The 22414-nt window shown below is 42.5% G+C and overlaps 1 protein-coding gene across 1 annotated transcript in view; it reads left to right on the forward strand.

Moving 5' to 3' along the window:
- The window catches only part of lck (LCK proto-oncogene, Src family tyrosine kinase), a 122964-nt gene that overhangs the window by 52643 nt on the left and 47907 nt on the right, over positions 1-22414 (forward strand). Inside the window, exons 3-9 of the mRNA XM_078567498.1 lie at positions 6086-6155; positions 6563-6656; positions 8644-8742; positions 10698-10801; positions 13884-14033; positions 15912-16064; positions 19056-19235. Coding sequence (XP_078423624.1) covers positions 6086-6155; positions 6563-6656; positions 8644-8742; positions 10698-10801; positions 13884-14033; positions 15912-16064; positions 19056-19235 — 850 coding nt within the window. The remainder of the gene's footprint in view (positions 1-6085; positions 6156-6562; positions 6657-8643; positions 8743-10697; positions 10802-13883; positions 14034-15911; positions 16065-19055; positions 19236-22414) is intronic.

The following is a 22414-nucleotide window of genomic DNA, read 5'->3' on the forward strand; positions in this document are numbered from 1 at the left end:
CAGTTTACCTGTTAATTCATATGTACCTCCTATTAACCCTGAATGTTAGAATATAAGATAGATATTGTAAATTGCTTTATCTTTCTGACCTTGTGTGGTAAAGTTTATTTTTGTTTTTCAAAAGCCTGTGGCTTTATTCACTTAACAAGTGTCTTGAATCTCAAACTGTCTACTTTAATCAAAACATTTTTTGTCCTTAACCGGGTCTGTGGTAATTATGGTTTTTAGTGTGTAATATACCTAAGAATAATGCTTGTTAAGAAATATCCAATGATCTTTAGTACCCAACAGGAGAGTAGCATGGGCTACCTCAGTAGTTAGTAGTGCGGAGATAGAGTTTGAGTTGAAAGCACACGTGTAGTTACTGCTGAGTACCTTTTGTAAATAAAGTTTCCACCTAAGAAGTGTCTGCTGATCAACTCTATCAATAATACCAACTCGGCCACCACTCACAACAAACTGGCAATGAGGATATAACGGGTAACATTTTCCCCCCATTGTGGGGCGGGGGGGGGGGGGGAGTGCGAGAGCGGGCGCGGGCGGACAGCCCTCCGATCACCTCCGATTGGGGACGCGCCGCCATTTTTCGTGGGCGGGCCAATTAAGACCTACCCAGCGTGATGTCCGCGTGGAAGCGCTGAGCGCTCCCTGTGCAGCCGCGGTGGGGGAATTCCGACTGTGGATGTGCGCTCCTTCACGCGCACACGCTCCGATCTTCCTGAGTCTAAGTGCTGCCTCAGGGAGATCGGTTCCCAAAGTGAAAGAGTTATTCTGTCAAACTTCATTTGCCATCCACGTCCCCTCATGTGACAATGTCACATGAGTTGGGACATGGACATAACTTTAAATAAAAGTGAATCTTAATTTTTTAATTCAGTCATGAAACTTCATCCCGCCGATGGATGAGGTTTCACGCTTTTTCAGGTGGCCGCCAGCACTCTCGGCCTGCCCGCTGACCTTAAGCTTGGATGGGCAGGTCCACTGATTGGTTTAATTGTTTTTTGAATGGCCTCAATAGGCCGTTGACAGATCGGCAGGTGCACAGCTGACTCAGCGGCGCCCCCTCCGAACTGAAAATGCAAATGACGCGGGATGACATCGGGAGTGTCGGCAAGTGGGCCCCGCCCCCGCTCACCGGGAAAATTCTTTGCAACAGGTTTAACAAAAGAAATCAAGTGAAATGAAATCCGCACTGTACCTCGCCCAATAATTGTAAGTAGGGGTTCCATTTGAATCAACAAAGTAATCCCCCCTCAATGCGGCAATTCCAAAGAATTGATCCTTTCGATCCAGCCACGGATGATTGGCCTCATTACATTAATTGCCTCACTTTCTTTTTCCAAGCAAACAAGATTACGGGGGAAGAGAAGAGGCGAGCAATCCTCTGGTACATGTGGGAATAAAGCCTACAGCTTGATTTGAAGTTTGACAGCACCCAGTGCCCCAGATTTGAAAAATTTTGATGAATTGGTGAACCTCGTGAATGGTCATTATCAACCGAAGCCCTCAGTAACGATGCAAATGTTCAAGTTTAACTCGAGAAATAGAGCCCTCGGGGAGACAGTGGCATGCATTGTGGCAAGTTTGAAATTGTTAACAGAACATTTGAGTTCGGTACAACTCTGAACGACATGCTCAGAGATGGTTTAGTGTGTGGTATGAATGAGCACACGATTCAGAAGAGATTATTGTCTGAAACGAATTTGGATTTCAAGAAGGTGCTAGAGAGATCGCTGGCCATGGAAAGCGCAGTAAGAGATTCAAAAGCAATACAGGGTGTGCAAAATGGCGCCGTCCTCCACTTCGGCCGGGAAGCCTCAGGCAAAAAGGGTGCAAAAATGCAAGATTCTGACGAGAAGCAGGAAATGAGAAAAAATGACTTAGCAGCAAAAACGAAGAATAATTTCAATAGAAGTGGAAACAAGCTGCCTTTTAACCATTGGCAGTTTAAAAAAAAAATCGAATGTTATTTTTGTCACAGAAATTGACATATAATGAGGCAGTGCAAGGAAAGGGTCAAGCAGGCTTTTAAACAAAAGAAAAAAACCCAGTGAGATCTACAGTGTAGAAGAGCCTGAATCAACAAATTCATATAGTTACTTGTTGTTTAAACTGAAAGTTAGAAAGACAGAACCAATACTTGTAACAGTGGAAGTAAATGGCAAACCTGTTAAAATGGAAGTGGACATGAGAGTTTCCGCTAAGGTAATTGGGGAACATACCTTCAGATATCTGAATAAAGGGGAACATCAGTTAAATTTAGAAGAAACAGCTGCTCAGTTAGAAACGAACACAGGTGAAGACATTCAGGTATAAATAGAGTAACTGCCCATTATGGAAGACAATCAGCAAAGCTACCCTTGATGGGGTAGCAGGTGAGGGGCCAAGCCTCCTGGGGCGAAACTGGCTAAAGGGGATTAAGTTAGAATGGGCTGAAATTTTCCAGTTGAGAGAAAGTGGGTTACCAGAGTTACTGTGAAAGTACGCCACAGTCTTCAAGGATGAACTTGAGAAGATCCCGGGGCTGCAGGCAAAAATTCATGTGGAGCCACAGGCAACCGCCCCCGCCCCCCCACCCCCAATTCATGAAGGCGAGACCAGTGCCTTACAGTCTGCAAGAAAAAGTCAACACCGAACTGGACAGACTAGAAAAACTGGGCATTATACAACCTGTGCAGTTCTCAGAATGGGCAGCACCAAGAGACCCTGTCCTTAAATCCTACCAAAGCATCCGAATTTGTGGAGACTACAAATTGACTGCTAATAAAGCAGCTAAGCTAGACAGGCATCCCATTCCAAAAATTGAAGACCTGTATGCCAAGCTGGTAGGTGGAACCACCTACACAACTTGATATGAGTCATGCTTATCAACAACTAGAGTTGGATAATGCCTCCCAGGAACTTGTCACAATTAATACCCACAAAGTGTTGTACCAATATACTCGATTGCCTTTCAGCGTCTCCTCAGCTTGCACCATCTACCAAAGAACAATGGAAAGCTTACTGCAGGCACTGCCTCAGGTTGTAGTCTATTTAGATGATATTTTGGTGATGGGGTTCACTGACAAAAGAGCATTTGGCAAACCTCAATCTTAATGTTTCTTGAAATCTGGAATGCGTCTAAAAAAAGAAAAGTGCACATTCCAAGCGAGGGAGGTAATCTATTTGGGTCACCGGGTAGATTCACAGAGCCTCCACCCAGTTGAGGAGAAAGTGAGAGCTATAAGAGAGGCACCTGCGCCAAAGAACGTCTCCGAGCTCAAATCATTCCTAGGAACGATCAACTATTATGGGTGGTTCTTATCCAATTTGTCTACAGTGCTGGCCCCCCTGCTCTACTCAAAGAACTAACATTGGTCTTGGGAGGCACCCCAGAAAGAAACTTTCATAAAAGTGCAGCAATTGTTACACTCGTCCAATCTATGAGTGCATTATGACTAGACGAAAGAATTGGTGCTGACACATGACGCATCTTCCTATGGAGTGTGCGCAGTGCTCTCTCATTGGATGGATGATGGCACGGAATAGCCTATTGGTTATGTCTCAAGAACACTCACCACAGCGGAAAAGGGGTACTCGCAGATAGAGAAAAAAGGCCTGTCCATCACCTTTTGGTGTCAAGAAATTTCACCAATACATACATGGTCGCATTTTACAATCGTTTCAGACCATAAACCATTGCTGAGATTGTTCAGTGAGGACAAGGCTATGCCACCCATACCCTCAGCAAGAATACAACAATAGGCTTTAATCCTGGCACCAAACGAACACACTTTCATACACAGGCCTGGCAATCAAATCTCAAAACGCCGATGCACTTAGTCGTTTGTCTTTACTAGAAAATAATGAAGACGTCCCAGTTCCATTGGAACTTATTAAGTTTCTTAGATTCCTCGTCAGTGTGTGCTCAACAGATCAAAGACTGGATGAGTCGGGACCCAGTCCTATCTCAAGTGCGAGAACAAGTGCTACATGGTTGGTCACAAGAGGCCGCATCTGATTAAATGAAACTGTACTTTAACAGAAGACTAGAAATAACCAGCCAGGATGGCATCTTATTGTGGGGAGCACGAGTGATAGTTCCCCCAAAGGGAAGGGAGCCTCTTTTAATTGAACTACACAGTGCTCATCCAGGAATTTCCCAAATGAAGACCATAGCACGCAGCTATCTATGGCTTGGGCTGGATGGCGAAATAGAGTTTGGTGAAGAATTGCGTGCAATGTCAGCAACTGCAAAAGTTGCCTTCAACAGCTTCATTACACCCTTGGGAATGGCCAGGAAGACCATGGGTGTGGTTACACATTGACTGACTATGGACGTTTCATGGAAACAATGTTTCTGCTCATTATTGATGCCCACTCAAAATGGATGGACATATGAGGTGAAGTCACCAACGTCTTCTGCTACAATTGAGAAGCTACGTCAAAGTTTTACCATTCATGGGCTACCAGAAGTAGTTGTTCCTGATAATGGCACGGCATTTACAGGTGCTGAGTTTCAATGGTTTATCAGCCTCAACTGTATCACTCGTTTAAAAAAAAAACTTCACCGCACCACCCCTCCTCAAATGGACTGGCCAAAAGTTCGGTTCAAACGTTCAAGGCAGCCATGAAAAAGCTAACTGGAGGTTCCTTAGCAACCAAGCTAGCACACTTTCTTTTCCATTATAGGACCACCCCTCGTGCAACAACAGGTGTCACACCTGCGGAGTTATTGTTGAAACACCGTCTCAGGATGAGATTGAGCTTAATAATGCCGAATTTAGAGGAGAAGGTGGAAAGGAGTCAGGGAAGCCGGAAAATCAGATATGACTGGCATAGTCGCGAGAGGAAATTTACCGTAGGAGAGCCGATATACGTGAAGAACTTCAGAGAAGGACCAAAGTGGCTACCAGGTGAAATAAGTGCAGGGACTGTACCACTATCTTACCACGTGGAGATGGAAGGCTGGGTAATACGGGGACATGTGGATCATTTAAGGGAGGGAGAAGCAAATCACCAAGAATTGATTCCACCAGTGACCATGACCGGGTCTACATTTCCTTTTGAGGACACTCAACCCAGTATAGACATGTCTGATGTTCCTGTAAGATTTGAGGACACAGGACTGCAAGTGCCCATGAAGCACCTGATGTTCAGGCAACTCTGGAAAAGGGTGTTCCTGACAAAGAATCTGTAGTTGTAGAGCTGAGACATTCTACACTCATCAGGAAACCACCTGAAAGACTGAACTTGTAAATTACTTGCCCAGTATAAATATTTTGTTGTCTTGAGAAATTTGTACTTGTAAATATAAAATGTCTATCTAAGTAAAGGGTGAGGGATGTGATAATTATGGTTTTCTTTAATGTGTAATATACCTTTAAGAATAATGCTTGTTTAGGAAGATCACATGATCTTTAGTACCCAATAGGAGAGTAGCACAGGCTCCCTCTGTCGTTAGTAGCGCAGAGATAGAGTTTGAGTTGAAAGCACACGTGTAGTTGCTGCTGAGTACCTTTTGTAAATAAAGTTTCCACCTAAAGAAGTGTCTGCTGATCAACTCTATCAATAATACCAACTCAGCCGCCATTCACAATGGGGTCTTACCAAAAACTTGGGGGTCTGGCCTAGCATTAAAACACATCTACAAGATGCACTGCAGCAACTGATCAAGGCTCCTTCGATAGCACCTTGCAAAGCCGAGCTGGGGGTGCAGGGGAACACCACTACCTGCAAGTTCCTTTTAAATCACAGACCAAAATGACTAGGAACTGTACCTCCATTCCCTTTATTGTAGCTGGGTCAAAATCCTGGAACTCCTTCAAGAAGATTGCTCACCACCACCTTCTCAAGGGCAATTAGAAAGGGGCAATAAATACGGGCCTAACTAGCAACACCCACATCCCATGAATGAATAAAATGAAGTAAGTTCATCTCCGTGTAAGCCTGTTTAAATGTATTGATATTTACTTTATGTTCTGAAGGCTGCAGGATAGCAATCCAAGGATGTAATAATAGTTTTGATTTTCTATCTTGTTATTTTGATGTTGAAGTTCCTCTTCACCGTACAACAGTGTATCACTGTTATCTGCTTGTATTGCAGAACTATCCCGAAATACGTGATCCCCTGGTGTCCTATGAACTTCACTCTCCACCAGCTTCCCCCTTTATAGGTAAGTTGCGATACGAAGCTGACCTCTGAGCTGAATGAATGGTGGTCTTCAGTAAATAATGTCTGACTGCATTGTTACAATGTTACACCCATGTTCTCCTAAAGCACATTGTTAAAGAATGTTCTCCAGGAAGGACCATGGAAATTAAGAATGGGGCAATTTTACCCCAGGTATCCTGTCAATCAATTTTTTAAGCATTCAAATCCCACTTTGCTTTGTTACTCCAGTGTCTTACTTTCAGAATTTTTAGTGCAGAACATGATTCTGAATCCTCGAGAGGAGGCTGCACTGAATGGGAGCGAGATGCCATGTTTGGCTGGTGTGCATCACAGAAAAAGAAACTTTATTTGGAATCCAAACTAATTTTTATTACTGGAGTGAAAACAACTGAACTGATTGTTTTACAGCTGATGATATATTTGTCGCCTTGTACAACTATGAACGAACCCATCAGGATGACCTAGATTTCAAAGAAGGAGACCAGATGAAAGTTCTCAAGCGGTAAGTCACCTGGGAGGTTGGCTTCATGCGGTGCCGGAGAAAAATTAGGAAAAATCCACGTTGGCAAATTGAAGGAAGTGAATCCATAAAAACTCTATCAACCTCTGCAACGGAGATATATATTTGGCAGAATTTTACTGGCCCCAGGTGGTGGGATTGGAGCTGTGGAGAGGGGGGGTCAGTATGATAATGGGGAGCCATGTTGGATGGCCCCTCAACACAGTTCCACCACTGGTTGATTTTCCCGGTGGCAGGCTGCGAGGTGGATTGGCTGCCTGTTCCAGGGAGGTGAGCAGCCGATTTGCATACCTAAGGGCCCAATTAAGGTCATTTTTTTCAGGGCCGCCAATGGTTTGTCGATGGCAGTGTAGCCCCCGCCACATTGGGAGGGCTACCAGTTTCATGGAAGTGGCCTCCCTGCAGCAGCCCGGGGAGGCATCGGAGCCAGAGTCTCTCTGGCCCAAAGAGGGGGGGCCATGGACAGGGAAGGCACTAACGATTTCCCAGACCCCCACAAAAGGGGTTTCTGCTTCGATCCTTAGCCCCCTGAATTTTTATTTTTAATTTACATACCTGGAGGTGACCCATGGTCTCCTCCCTGCCACAGCAACACTCACCTCTCCCAGTGGGGTTGTTGATGTCTCAGGGCTGCTTCCCCTCTGCCAGCACCATCAAGAGCTGCCCACTGTCCTTTTATTGGACAGCAAGCAAGCCCATAGATAGCCTATTATGAGGCCACCTGCAGTAAAATTACCAAGCCAGTCCTGGCATCAGCCAGTGCAGGCTCAGGACCCACTTTTCACCCCAATGTCAGGTTCCTGAAGCCCGCAGTAAAAATCAGGCCATTGTTTCTATTCAACAATGTCTGGAACACAAGAGAAAGAAGTCCTTAACGTTAACAAACTGTTTGCCCCCTGCAAACAAATACCTTGCTTCTGTTTTGTCAGCACATCTCACCTCTGTCCAGTGAGGCAACAGCATCCACCCACCAATATAAACAGGTTAACTCATTGTCAGATCATGAATAGAGTTTATTGCAAACTGTATGATCATATTCACTTTAAATGTAAGTTGTACACAAAAAATAATTTCCTGGTTTTGTCAGAATATTTTTGGATGTCACATTGTGATGCGATGTTGGAGATTATTCCACAAAGTGGCCCCTAGCAAGATTTAAGATTAGTATTAAAATATAATCACAACCTGAAATGCGTGCACCTCAATCATTTATTTCATTATTCTAAAAGATGAATTTTGCAATAGATTGTACAGTCCAATCATTTCTGATCAAAAATAAACATTTTCAGAACATTGAAGGCAAACGAGTACAAGGTATGGCCTCTGTTTTCTGCTGTTGCAATGATATCCATGGTGTGCCAGGAATGTATTTATACTGGTTATTTGTTTGACAATTTTTTATAACCTGATATATCTTTTGGGTTTTTTATGGGAAAACACTGAGCTGAATTATACATTAAAAATACAATTTTACAGTAAGTTTAGGGCAAAATACTTACCTGCTATAGGCCAAATTGCTGTTCTATTTAATTGAAATAAAACTTTATCCAAATTCAGAGCTTTTCTAAGTTCCTTACTGTAGATGAGTACTAATCCTGTTATGACTGTTTTGGGGCTCATACCAGGGTTGCCTTCTGAGGGTGAGGCTCCACTTGCTCCCTGCAAGGCCATTGACATTAGGGGGCAAAGGGTTGGGGGTGATTCCAAAGATTGGAGTTCTCACGGCTCACTCTCTTCTGCTGGGACAAAAATGTATGGTCTGTCCAGATACATCTGGTGAGACTATATGCTGTCTGGTCCAGTGGTGGGATTGTGTGGGGATTGGAGCTAAATGGAGGTCAGAAAATATTGATGCAGATTGAGAGCAGGTTGATGGGCTGAGTGGCTGTTTTTTGTTATGTCTTTCTTTGTTCTAACTTCATCATTGTGGCCCAAGGCAAAATAATATGTGATTTGTCCTCTTTGACAGGGAGGGGGACTGGTGGAAAGCGCAGTCTCTGGTGACAGGACAAGAAGGATACATTCCATTCAATTTTGTGGCACGAGCACACACACTCGAGATTGAACCGTAAGGATCCTTTCTCTGTTTGTTCTTGTATATTCCAAATATACTTTTCTGGTTGTGTTTGGGCATGAGCTCATACTGTTGGAACCCTTCCACACATTTCCTGGATAGGCCTGTCACATGATATGGAGGGATTTCCTCTCCCCTGCTCAATGGACCCAATGCGCAATCCCTCAGCACCTCCAGTGTGACATTCCCGTTTCCCAACATCTTCTGCCTTCATGAAATTTATAAACAAACTTCCAGGTGTTTTGCTGTGGTGCCAGATTTTCATGTGAACTCACATCTGAGTTGAGATTAGACAGTCCAGGTTCATTTTACTGAGACCACAAAACAGTAATTTGAGCAAGAGAAACTTTATTCAGTTATACTTAGGAAAGGCTTGAACACATCGTTTAGAATGGAAAGGATAGTTTGTTAAAGACATTAGGACTTAGCTTGAAATGAATTAATCCCCTCAATTTTAGACCTGTTTTTGATGTAATTTAACAATTAAACTGTTACTGGGACAATGAAACATAAGAGGTCGTAATAGAACACCTGAAAATTTAAACTTCTTAAAACATTTGATCACAGGGTAATAGTGGATGAAGGAAGCCATTTGACCCACCTTGGCTTAATTGTCCTGAGAGACCTGAAGCCCCCTCACTGCAGCGTTCAATTAATTCCCAATGATTCCAAGGCTAAAATTCTTTAGTTTTTCTGCATAACTTTAGGATGAGGGATCCGTTTTCTGGCTCACCTGTGGTCAGTGCTTGAATATCTCCGTGTCTCAATGACCAGTGCTGAAGGTGGATCTGACCAGAGTTGGACATGGTGCTGAAGGTGTGGTTTGACCAGAATACTATTCAGTTTGATCATGGCTTTCTGACACACATTCTACTGTTTTCGCTTTGCAGTTCAACATTCTGTTCCCTTTCTTGATGCTGCTTTGCATTGGTCATTGGACATTTTGAGCACTGAGCCCTACTAAGACTCTGTTCTTGTTCAATAGTAAATATTAAAGGGATTCTCTAGGAAAATATTTTACTGAAACAAGCATTGCAATATTTCCCTATGTTTGGCTGTATTGTCCTTCTCCGTGCCCAGCACACTACCCACCCCAGCCCCGTTCTGCCCTCTGCAAGGAGAATCCACCTTCTCTATTTCCTCCCACCCCCAGGACGAGCTGTGGCAATGATACTTCAGTCACTACCCAGAGAATGCATCGATCTCCTTGGTGTTCTGTCATATTTGTGGACTCTACTAACTAGCATTCAGCCAGCAGCCCATCCACATTGAGTCAAATAATGAAACGTAAAGAATCCATGTAAATTGATCCAGTAACACATTAATCGGGATCCAAATTGTCCAGATTTGTCACTCTACTTTTATCAAAGCAAAATACTGCAGATGCTGGAAATCTGAAATAAAAACACGAAGGGCCCAAAATTCTCAGCAGGTCTGGCAGTATCTATGGAGAGAGAAACACCCAACATTTTGAGTCCAATAATTCATCGGAGTTCCAATATTCCAGACTTCCAAAGGAGAGTCATATTGGACCCCAAACGTTAACCCTGTTTCTCTCTCCACAGATACTGCCAGACCTGCTGAGTTTTACAGCATTTTGTCTTTATTTTGATTCTACTTTTTCCTGCTTTCACAAGGGTGATCACAAGGGGTTCAATGAGAATATAACAGAATTGCATCCAAACCTACAGAATTATTAAAGCATGTGTGGTGCCTGCCTTAGTCCCTTGACATTTTTGACCTTTTTTTTAGCTTATATTTTATCCCCTTCTTTATAATCTGCAAGTTTATTCCCTACCTTTATCATACTAATGAGTTCAGAAATATATTTGCTGGAACTATGTTGACCCATCATTGGCACACTTCTCCCTACAAGAATACTAGTTCAGCTCAAGATTATTGATGTATTTCAGCTTTTGACTAACAGTCAATGGTTTCACCTTTTCTAGATGGTTCTTTAAAGATTTAAGCCGGAAAGAGGCTGAACGACAACTGCTAACAGCTGGCAACACACAAGGCTCCTATCTAATTCGAGAGAGTGAGACCACTAAGGGTATGCTTTAAAAGATGACCTGCTGAGGTCATTCATTCTCTGGTGATGTTTATTTGTTAGAGATGTAATAATTGTTGGATTACATCTTTATGTACTGACGGAAGAACATTACAAGTGTGGTTTTGGATTAGCCTTAGTTATTGTTAATCATAATATACTAGGCATAAAATATCCCTGTAATCAACTACAGATAACTACATTGTTAATCAGCTGTTTATTCCATTAGCTGTCACACTAACACAGAAATAGGAGTTGAATTTCAGGGAATCATTAAACGGTTACAGCACAGACAGAGGCCATTCAGCCTATTGTATCTGTGCCAGCTCTCCACAAGAGTAGCTCACCTAGTCCCATTCCCCCGCTTTTTCCCTGTAGCCCTGCAAATTTTCCCTCTTCAGATAATGATCCAAGTTTCTTATGAAAGTCACAATTGAACCTGCCTCCACCCAAGTCTTGGGCAGTGCATTCCAGATCCTAACCACTTGTGTAAAAAAGTTTTTCCTCCTGTCACCATAGCTTCTTATGCCAATCACCTTATCCCTATCCTTCCCTCTGTCTGCTCTGTCTAGATCCCTCATGATTTTGAACAACTCTATTAAATCTCCTCTCAACCTTCTCCTCTCTAAGGGCAACAGCCCCTGCTTCTCCGATCTATCCACATAACTGAAGTCCCTCATCCCTAGGAACCATTCTCCATAAATCTTTTCTGAACCCTCTCTAAAGCCTTCACATCCTTCCTAAAGTGCGGTGCTCAGAACTGGGGACACTGCTTCAGTTGATGCTGAACCATTGTTTTATACAAGTTTATCATCATAATGTCTTGCTTTTGAAACTCTCTGCCTCTATTTCTGAAGCCCAGGATAAGCTTTATTTCCTGCTTTCTCATCCTGTCCTGTCACCATCAACAATTTGTGCAATTTTCAATTTCTTGAAAAATAATACACTTTTAAAATTGGTCATTGTTGCTGCTCCATTTATCCCTTTTAAAGAGGCTCTAGAGCATGCTTAAAATATCCAAAGAATGAAACTTGTAATCGATCTTTGTTACTGTGCACAATAAGGATGCAACAGTGAGATGAGACACAGTGAGTCCAGTACATGCCCAAACTCCTTCAGGGTGGATTATCAATTATTATAAAGATAGAAAATCAAAAGATCATCAACCTAAAACATGTTAACTGTAGTTTGCTCCACTGATGCTGCCAGACCTACTGAATATTTTCTGTTTTTACCTCAGATTTGCAGCGTAAACCACATTTTGCTTTGTTTCAATGACTCCAAACCTTAACCTGTTTTCAGTCCCATAGTTAGTGATATCATGATGCAGTTTTTCAATAACTTGCTTTTGTATGTTATTAGATATGAATAAATGCACAGCGCCAGTCAGTACAGCAATGGAAATAAGGCACTTGTGCTGACATGGGTTTTATATTTGCACCAAACAGTTAATGCAATACTTTGAGTTGCTTATTTCTTATCAAATGGGATTGAATAAACGTATTCGACCCAATTTTCCTGTGCTTAGTGCCTGAAGTTTCCCAAATTGTAATGACAGGAAATAGGGTTAGAAAGATATGATTGCCCTGTTCCATTGCTCAGAAATTCTGTGGCTCCCACAAAGCGACTGGTTTCTACCTGAGTTTGTATTGCATTGGCACAGTGACATCTTTGTATAAATGAAGCAGAAGAAGGTGTTCCATTACCTTATTGAAAGGGCACACATTTCTAAGGACCTTGGAGAAGCGGCGGTGGCCTTGAACCTGTGAAGCTCCCAGATTAGAGGGTCTGAACGGGCCAGAAGGCCCTTAGATTAGTTACCTTCAGGCCTCTCAGGTCCACAGCAGCTTCTAACCCAGTTTTCCCATCCATGAGCCTATGCTACAGATGCTAATGATTGGATTTGTATGGCTTGAGACCTGGGCAAGTCAAGTGCCAAGTGGGGACCAAGAAAATCAGCCCCATTGTGATGTTCATAGCATTACAATTGAACAAATAATGTAACAACTAACATGCTGTGCTTGGTGGCCATACTTTCAGCTACCTGGGCCCCAAGTTCTGGAATTCCCTCTATAAATCTCTCCACCTCTCTAGCTCTCTTTCCTCCTTTAAAATGTTCCATAAAATCCACTCTTCTGACTAAGATTTTTCTTATCTGCTTTAATATCACTTTTCATGGCTCCTGTTTAATGTTGCTTTATTACATTCCTGTGAATTGTCTTGAGGCTTTTATTACAGTAAAGGCAGTATATAAATACAAGTTGATTTGATGTTGGGAAGCCTGTATCTGAATTAAATCAAGAGAGAATCTTTTTGGTGAATTAAAGTAAACCCTCTAAAACCAGATATAGGACAAGTTAGATGCAGGGGACAGGTCGCTCTTCTCTACCTACAGTCATGTCTTGCCCCAAATCTCAGATGGGAATTCTTTTCACCTTACCATGGTATCCAGCCTCACTTTCTCTTGAGAAAAATAGCTGATGGAGTAAAACTTTTTTTTTGCCAAATTAAGGTTACAGATGAACATATGAATTAGGAGCAGGAGTAGCCATTCGGCCCTTTGACCCTGGTCTGTCATTTGATAAGGTCACAGCTGATCTGATTGTGGCCTCAACTCTACTTTCTCATCTCCTGTCTACCCCCTATACCTTCCGTCAATCAAGAATCTATCAACTCAGCCTTAAAAATATTCAATGAACCCACCCCCACTGCGCTCTAGGAAAGGGAATTCCACAGACTAACAAACATCAGATTAAAAAAATTCTCCTCATCTGTCTTAAATGGAAAAACCTTTATTTTTAAACTCTGTCCCCTAGCTCTAGAGTCTCCCACATGGGATCCTCTCAGCATCCACCCTGCCAAGTCTCCCCAGGGACTTATGTTTCAATAAGGTTGCCTTCATTTTGTGTTATGGACTTGTGCCCAATAAAAACTGAAGATACCCAAACTCACACAGGACCCTAACAGAAAGAAGCTTCTGAGGTGAATGAAGTGTTCAAACCTATTCTGCTGTTTTATTGAATATATGTAGCAGCAGGAAGCAAAGTTCATGCATTGTATTTTAACACATTTCTTATGAATGCAGGTTCTTATTCACTGTCTGTGAGGGACTTTGATTCACAACAAGGAGACGTGGTGAAGCACTATAAGATTCGCTCTCTAGATAAGGGAGGCTATTACATATCTCCCCGGATAACCTTCAATAATCTTCATGAGCTGGTGAACCATTATTCATGTAAGTCTGCTGCTGGGCTGAGAACCCACACTGTCAACATACTGTACATAGGAACAATTTCCACAAATTACTAGCTTGGTCAAAAGATGACATCTGAAGTTTTCCAGGTATCTGTGTGTTTTCCAGCAATTGTTTTTATGTCACTGAGCTCGAGCTATTGTGAAAGTATCATTGAAGATCATGTGTCAATTAACTGCGTAGCAGTCCCCTGTCTGGTGGGAAATGGTACATGAGATGGTCAGTCTGCTTTCACTGGCTGAACGATGGTGGCACTATTTCAAAATGTTCAGACTTATATAAAATTTGGAAGTATTGTGAACTGTGAGGAGGATAGTGTAGAACTTCAAAAGGACATAGACATGTTAGCGGAATGGGCGGGCAAATGCAGATGAAATTTACTGCAGAGAAATGTGAAATGTTTCATTTCAGTAGGAAGAATATGGAAAAACAATATAAAATAAAGGGTACATTTCTAAAGGGAGTACAGGAGCAGAGGGACCTGGCTGTATATGTGCAAAAATCATTCAAGATGGCAGGGTAGGTTGAGGTTAATAAAGCAAATAGAATCCTGAGCTTTATTAATAGGAGCATAGAGTGCAAAAGCAAGGAAGTTACGTTAAACAGGTATAAAACACTAGTTCAGCCTCAATGGGAGTATTGCGTCCAGTCCTGGGTGCCACACTTAAGGAAAGATGTGAAGGCACTGGGTGCAGAAAAGATTTATGAAAAATGGTTCCTGGGATGAGGAACTTCAGTTACATAGATAGATAAAGGAAAACAGTCCCAGTTTCTCCAAAGAGGAGAAGGTTGAGAGGATATCTGATAAAGTCATTCAGTATAACATGGGGACTGGACAGAGTAGACAAGAGAAAAATGTTCCCATTGGTGGAAGGATCGAGAATGAGAGCACAGATTTAAGGTAATTGGCAAAAGAAGCAATGACAGCATGTGGAAAACCTTTTTCTCACACTGAATTGTTAGGATCTGCAATGCACTACCTGAGTGTGTGGTGGAGGCAGGTTCAATTGTGGCTTTCAAAGAGGGAATTGGATTATTATCTGTAAAGGAAGAAAGTACAGGGAGAAGGCAGGGGAGTGGTACTAGGTGAATTGCTCCTTCAGAGAGCCAGTACAGTCATAATGGGCTGAATAGCCTCCTCCTGTATTGTAACTATTGTGTTTCTATGATTGTCATCGGTCAGTATTTGTATCTTCACTGACTTTGAATCAGCCTAAGGCTCCAGCTGCTGTCAGGCGGGGGCCAAATTTAAATCTAAAAGTTGTGGCTCAATTATATGATGGGCTTTATAATCATCAGGGATATTGGAGGCCTTCACAGAACCAACCCCTGCAGTTCTGACGTGGTGACAGTCCATGGAGTGGTCAAAAAGAACCATATAAGTTTCAAAGGAAAATTACTTTTAAGTGGAGCATTGTGGGTTGGGAGGAGCAGGAATTCTCTGCCCTGTTCCACCTCACCCCAAGCCATGGCCTTATCTCTTCCTTCCCTGATCACATCCCCCAAACCCAACAAGCCCCCCACCCCCAGCGCAAAGCTTATCCCAGGGACCTTTCCCTTGGGATGGCAGGTGACATCTGGCTCCCAGCTCAATTTTCACTCCTGCCCATTGGCTATGTCCTCATTCCCACTGACATCGCAGAGGAGATAAGTGAAGCCTGGCCAGTAAAATTGTGCTGGTCTTGCTTCCTACACAACCTCCGGGTCTGCTGCTCATTCAGGCTCCCTTAGGCAATCACCCAGCATGGAAGTAAAATCAACCTAGGGATTTAGACCCATTGCCATTATTTTATTCAATTGTTGAAATTGTCAAAGCACAGGTTGTTTGTTGAATCACTGAGCTAATTGTCTCTGTTGCAGATAATACTGATGGTTTATGTCAGTGTTTGAAGAAGCCTTGCCAGACTCAAAAACCACAGAAGCCATGGTGGCATGATGAATGGGAGGTCTCACGAGAGTCACTGAAACTGGTGGAGAAGTTGGGTTCAGGACAGTTTGGAGAAGTTTGGATGGGTATGTGAAGATACAAATTACAGCTTTCTTTTGATGTGGCCAGAAAGCCTTCACTGTAATAATCACCATGTGTTTCTGTGTGAAATTGGAAATAATAACAGCTACATGTATCATAACATGGACTGAAGTAAAATTACCAAATTATAATCCTGGGCACAAATAAGCTCCCAATTTGATGTGCACCCTATTTCTTTCCTACCTTTTCAACACAGGTACAAAATCCATTGGGAAATTTAACACTTTTTGTGAGTCACTCACTTTAAGGGATGGGCCAGGTTACCCACAGCAGTCTCACAGTTCCTGCTGGTTTTCATTCTCCCCAGTTTTTTTTTCATTTAGGGCTTCACTCTTCCATATAGCCGCCATGTGACAAAATAATATCCTTATTAATATAAAGATATTATATAATACCCCTAATGGTGAAGTGGTTCAGGTCTAGATAAGAATAATGTTATTAATTATAGCGATTTCAGGAGAGATAATGAGGGGAAAAGTGGGAGAGCGATATTCATAAAGAATTCCATCACAGCATAAGCTGTAGTGGATTGTGTTAAAACAGAGTCCATAGCAATAGAATTTTGAATAGGAAGAGAAATTGTTCAATTTTCTATATTATAGATTACCAAAGATTAGAAATCAAATCGTGGAGGGAACCTGCAGAGAGGAACAATAGGGGCAACTATATTGGGGGATTTAACCATCCCAGTATAGACTGGATTAAAGCTAACACATATCAAGCTGATTTTGGAATAGGGGCTTTGGTGCTGCATCAACATCAAAGTGCATTGCTATGCTTTGATTTGAAATAGCCTTCAATACAGAACAAAACCTAAGATGTCATTGAAATATAGACTCCACATAAAACAACAGATAAAAGGAGGCTGGCTTCTGCTCTACCTACAGAGCTCATGGGTAAACCAGGTTACCGTGGCGAAATACGATGCATTCGAATAAATAAAACCACTCGACTGTGATACTGATGCACTTTATAGGCATGGTAACGGATGTTTGATCTTATCATATACATCCTGCTTAACCTCTTCACTCCTCTCATGAAATTGGAAAAAAGAGGCACTCGATTTATGGATGAAATTGCAGAATTGGCACATGTAGCTGCTCCTTTAAGTATCTAAACCCCAGCACAGATAACAGGGACATTAGCAAAGTGCTCACAGAAATCCGATTCCACACGAGCAAAGCTGCCAACAGTAGCAAATTATGGGTGAGATTTTCACTTGAGCTATGTACCTCAGGCATTCATTTGTGTTAAAAATAAACACATGGCTAAAAACAGTAAGAGTCTTTCATCACCATCTCAGGAAATAAACACATGGTGTTAATACATTCTGCTCTCCTCTTTCTCTCGTTCATGCTTCTTTAGGTTTGAAATTATGCTGAGAATATTGCAAACAGGCATGCATACGCAATTCCTTTAATGGAGGCCATAACATCTTTACTTTAAATGCTTGCAGCTTGTTTAGAATACAAAGGCATTTCATCTAATACACTAAATATTTACAAAATATTTCTTTTTCCCTCTCTATCCCACCTACCTGTGGGTTTTGCAAGTTTTCTCTGTTACTTTCCTTGCTGAATAGTGATAGAATTCTGGATATGGGATATCCTAACATTCATAACGGAAGTCGAGGCCCCCTATTAAAATGGCAGCTTCAAAGGTAGGATAGAATTAGCAGGCTACTGCATTTATATGCCGGTGATCATGCTCTTCAGCCAGCGGAGTTAGATGCTGTGTTGTTGAATAAAGTTCAATGGACTGCCTTTGTTACATCAAAAATTTAAAGGAACTCATGGGACCACTCCCTATCATTGAAACTTTCCAGACAATTTGAAGTTCCCTGATGTGATTGGAGCAGCAGAACTGCCCCAAACTGCACAATTGTGCTGGCATCATTCTGGTACCAATAATATCACCGCACTTTAAACAACAATTTGATATTTGACCTGTAGTATAATTGCTCTAATCTGATTCTAATTTAGAGGGTGGTTTCATTGAAGAGGTGACTTCTGTCCAATTCACTTCCTTCCGTGCTGATAAATAGTTCGGACAGTAAAGGTCACCTGCGGTGAATTCTGTAAGGTGGATTGTCTGATACAGATGCAGTTTTACCACAATGTTTGGAAATGGGTGCAATGCTTGCCTGAAGTGCATTCTGCTCAATGCATGGAATTTTCCGTGGTTGACTTATGTGTAAGCATAGCTCCAGGTGTAGATATGGATGTGTGCAGAGAGCACATTAAATGGTGGGATTGGCAAATTGCATATGAATGAAATTTAAAGAGACCCAAGCAATGGTTGGAGGGGGTGGGTCTTGGGGTTGGAAACCGGGCCAAGAACTAACGGCTAAAAATTAAAATGAAAGGAAACCCAACATGCAGTCATGAGTCTGCAGGCACGTAATGGAACAGTCTGATGCCTGAACACCTGTTTAATAGCTGCTGAAGTATAAGTGCTGTTGTACCTATTGGTTGCGAGGAGAGCAGGACTCCATATCCATTGGACAGCAGAGCCACACACTAAAATGAAGTGAAGGCAGATCTAAAGTCTCAATCGACTGGTACTGTTAACTGCTATGGCAACTCCATGCTACATGTCAGCTGCAGGTCGTCTTTTTGTAGAAGGCACAACCCTGCATTTGGTCACTGATGCGTTGGAAGTAGTGAAGACAGTTCCCCACATTCCTTACCAGGAAAACAGAATCCCCAGTGACCAGATTTGTTGAAGATTTAAATAATTGTATGCTGCTGTCCAAGGGCTACTGAAATGTCCTTTGACTCTGACAATAGGAAAACAGGTCAAAATTTCGTATGCCTGAACCGTTTTTGCTGTGAATTTGATGTAAATTTGCACTGTCCGGTAAACAAGATTTTCTAATACTATTCCTGGTCCTGAATAAGGAGTTGGTATTTTGATAAGAGATTATGCATACTGCATATTCACTGATGTTTTATTGTTCCTCCTTTTATTGGCAGGTTACTATAATGACTACACCAAAGTTGCCATTAAATGTTTGAAGACTGGGAGCATGTCCCCTGAGGCTTTCTTAGCAGAGGCCAACTTAATGAAGACTCTGCAACATCATAAGCTGGTGAAACTCAATGCTGTGGTCACTGAGGAACCAATTTATATCATCACAGAATATATGGCAAACGGTAAATTCTTCACTTACAGACAAATAATGAATTCCATTAACTCTTAGTGGAGTTGTAGCAGCACACGCATTAAACACAGCTTAACATCAGACTTCAGAGACCCTATACATTGCATTTTAAGTTTAATAATATATTTGAAACAATTACACACTTTTTGTTCTTTAGTATTTTAGACTATTTTCTTCACTTTTCCATGCCCCTTGTCTTCCAAGTTATTTCTATTCCACATTCAAAGGTCCCCAAATGATACTCCTATCCCTGTTGGAAAATCTCAGACGTTTTCTGGCCTTTACTGGTTATGAACTAGCTTTGAGATGCACAGGAGCACTGGTGAATTTTCTGTCCCTCTGGCTTTCCATCCCTTCCTCAGCTCCAGTTAAGATTAACACGTACTACATTACACCTTTCTTCAAAGTAAAGTCCAACTCCGAAACTATGGTGGGTGTTCTTCTGATCTTCCACTATATCTTCAGCCGGTCAGCAGAAACCCGAGAGAAAATGTATAAATGGCATTTATGTCACTTCTTTAGCGTTTCTAACACTCTTCTACTGGAGCTACAGTGGAAGATCGGAAAAAACCTGTGGAAATTACACTAGCTGATATTTTTGGCATAGGGCATTTGAGAGAATTGCCTGCATTTTGCTGAGTTGAGTGGTTCAGATTGATTTGGAAGGTATGTGAGAATTTGTTGGAAGAACTTGGTGCTAACTAAATCGACAAAATCACCTAATAATGGAAAATACACGAGTCTTTGAAATGTGAAGGTATGAACTAAGTTTAAGCTTCTAAAACACTAATCTTTAGAAAATAGTTGAGATGAACATGAGGCCTACCTGGAGTAGCACTGTTCCCATCGTTCCTTTTCTCTAGAGACAATTATCTAAATTTTCACTCCCAGGTCAGGAGTGCGGAGTTGGGACATTTCTCAACTCCACAAACCCGACCAGGGAGATTGTGCTCCGGAAGTTGGGAATTTTGCTCTGGGGTGGCAGGGTTCTCTGGAAGTCAGGCCAGCTAACCCTGGAACAATTGCGGACACTGCCAGGTGTGGAGGCAGGCTGGGAAGAAGGCTTGTCTTGGTACACCGGCACTGAAGTTTTTTTGAAAAGCATTAAAACAAAAAAAAAAGCCACCCAGCCCTCACACCCCACCAAACTCTGTGCCCCATCTATGCCACCTCATGCCCTATACCCACCCCATGGCCACTCATACCCTCAATGCCAACCTGTGGCCCCTTACCCACCTGCATGCCACCTCATACCGTCCATGCCACCTCATGCCTCTGCACCCATCCCCATAGCCCTTCATACTTTCCATGCCAACCTATGCCTTCCATGGCCCTTTATAGCCCTGTACCAACACATGCCTCCCACCCACCACCCTTTGCCCTTACACCCACCATGCCAACTAGCCCAGTATCCATCATGGGTAGACCTCAGGAGCCATGTTGAGATTAAACAAAGTTCTAAACCCAGGATTTTATGGCCCTGCCGCGCATGTCTCCCCCTGGTGGATGCAGCGAGCTATTTAAATCTCCATTCAGTTCGGCGGGACCATAATATCCTGCCAGGCAGGAGGGTCCATAAAATCCTGGCCTAGTGTCTATTGCAGACTTTATTTCAAAAATAACTCATTCATAAAGACCCATGTATATTCCTTCAGCTATATAATCCCTTATAAGAACAAACATTTCATTCAAATGCTTAATCCCTTACAAAAACAAGCATTGTAATTCATAGTCACACTTGGAAGTGTCTATATCCACTTGGAGCTGTCAATTAAACTAAAGTTAAAGGCATCCTGCTGTGATAATGAAAGGTTGTGAAATCAGTCATGTAGCACAAATCCAGTAATATCCTCAGGCTTATGTCAACGGACAAAATGAATTGCAAGCAATGATACATTTTTAAACATTTGCTGCAGTCCTTTCAAAGATTAAAGGGCAGGAGTTTTAAACGTCTTGGCAGTTTAACAATTGCTTTTGACAGCTCCTCTTGACAGTTCTTAAGCTGTTTTTGGCACTTATGACAACTCTCTTGTTCAATGAGTTTTTGCACTTTTTGTGCACATTGATATCTACTTTTTCCAATCCCAAAGGGCACCTTACCTCCCCCAAATGTGTCCTAGGACCATATCCAAAGGGGTATCCCACCTCCTCTAAAGGACGTCACAAAGTTTAGGCCTGCTCCTACTGGGTCTAATCTGCACACATTGGGCAGGACTTTGTCCCATGGGTGGATGTGGGCTCAACCCAATTGAGCGCAAAATAGTGCACGATATTTCGGTCGGTGAGCACTAGCACAAGAGTCGGCAGCATCCCTGCCGACAATGAAGAGGCCTATTAAGGCCCCAAATCAATTCATTTAAATCTATTTTTCACTGCCTTATGGTTGGCGGGTGGGCGAATCGGTCAGGCGGCCTTTTGATTTTTTAACAAGCCTCATCCACGGGTGGGATGAGGTTTCCACAATTAAAAACAATAAAATATATAAATTTTTGGGAAGAATTTTTATTCTGCTTATGCTATTGTGAGTTAGTCCCATGCCAGGACACATTTTTCAGATTTTAAAAATCTTTATTTTTGATTTTAAAGTTGTTCAGCTCCCTGCCTTCAGGGAACTTTCACTGCGCGCTCCAACACACACGCAGACTTCAGCGCTCGACCTTCCTCCCGCGCCGCCCCCCCCCACCCCCCCCCGGTAGCGCTGAGCCTTTCCGTGCGCCTTTCACGCTGGCTGCCAGTTAATTGGCCAGCCAGTGCGAAATCACAGTTGGGGGCCGATTGCTGGCGGCTGACCAGCTCTTGGGCCCGCCTGTCTCACCTGACAAATGACCCGAAAATCCTACCCATTGTGTTTCCCATTTCTGTCGAATGAAAATCAGACGTGACTGGAGACAGCTGCTGTTTTATATGGGCAGCTGCCTCTGTAAAATGCACATAGAAACTAGAAGCAGGAGTAGGCCATTCAGCCCTTCGAGCCTGCTCCACCATTCAATATGATCATGGCTGATCTATTTTCTCTCCATACCCCTTGATGCCCCTAATATCCAAAAAATTTATCAATTCCTTTCTTGAATATACTCAGTGACCCGGCCTCCACAGCTTCTGTGGTAGAGAATTCCACAGGTTGACCAGCCTCTTGAGTGAAGAAACTCAGTCCTAAATGGCCTGCCCCAT

This window comes from Cetorhinus maximus, chromosome 21 (genome assembly GCF_964194155.1).
Source record: "Cetorhinus maximus chromosome 21, sCetMax3.hap1.1, whole genome shotgun sequence".
Classification (NCBI taxonomy): Eukaryota; Metazoa; Chordata; class Chondrichthyes; order Lamniformes; family Cetorhinidae; genus Cetorhinus; species Cetorhinus maximus.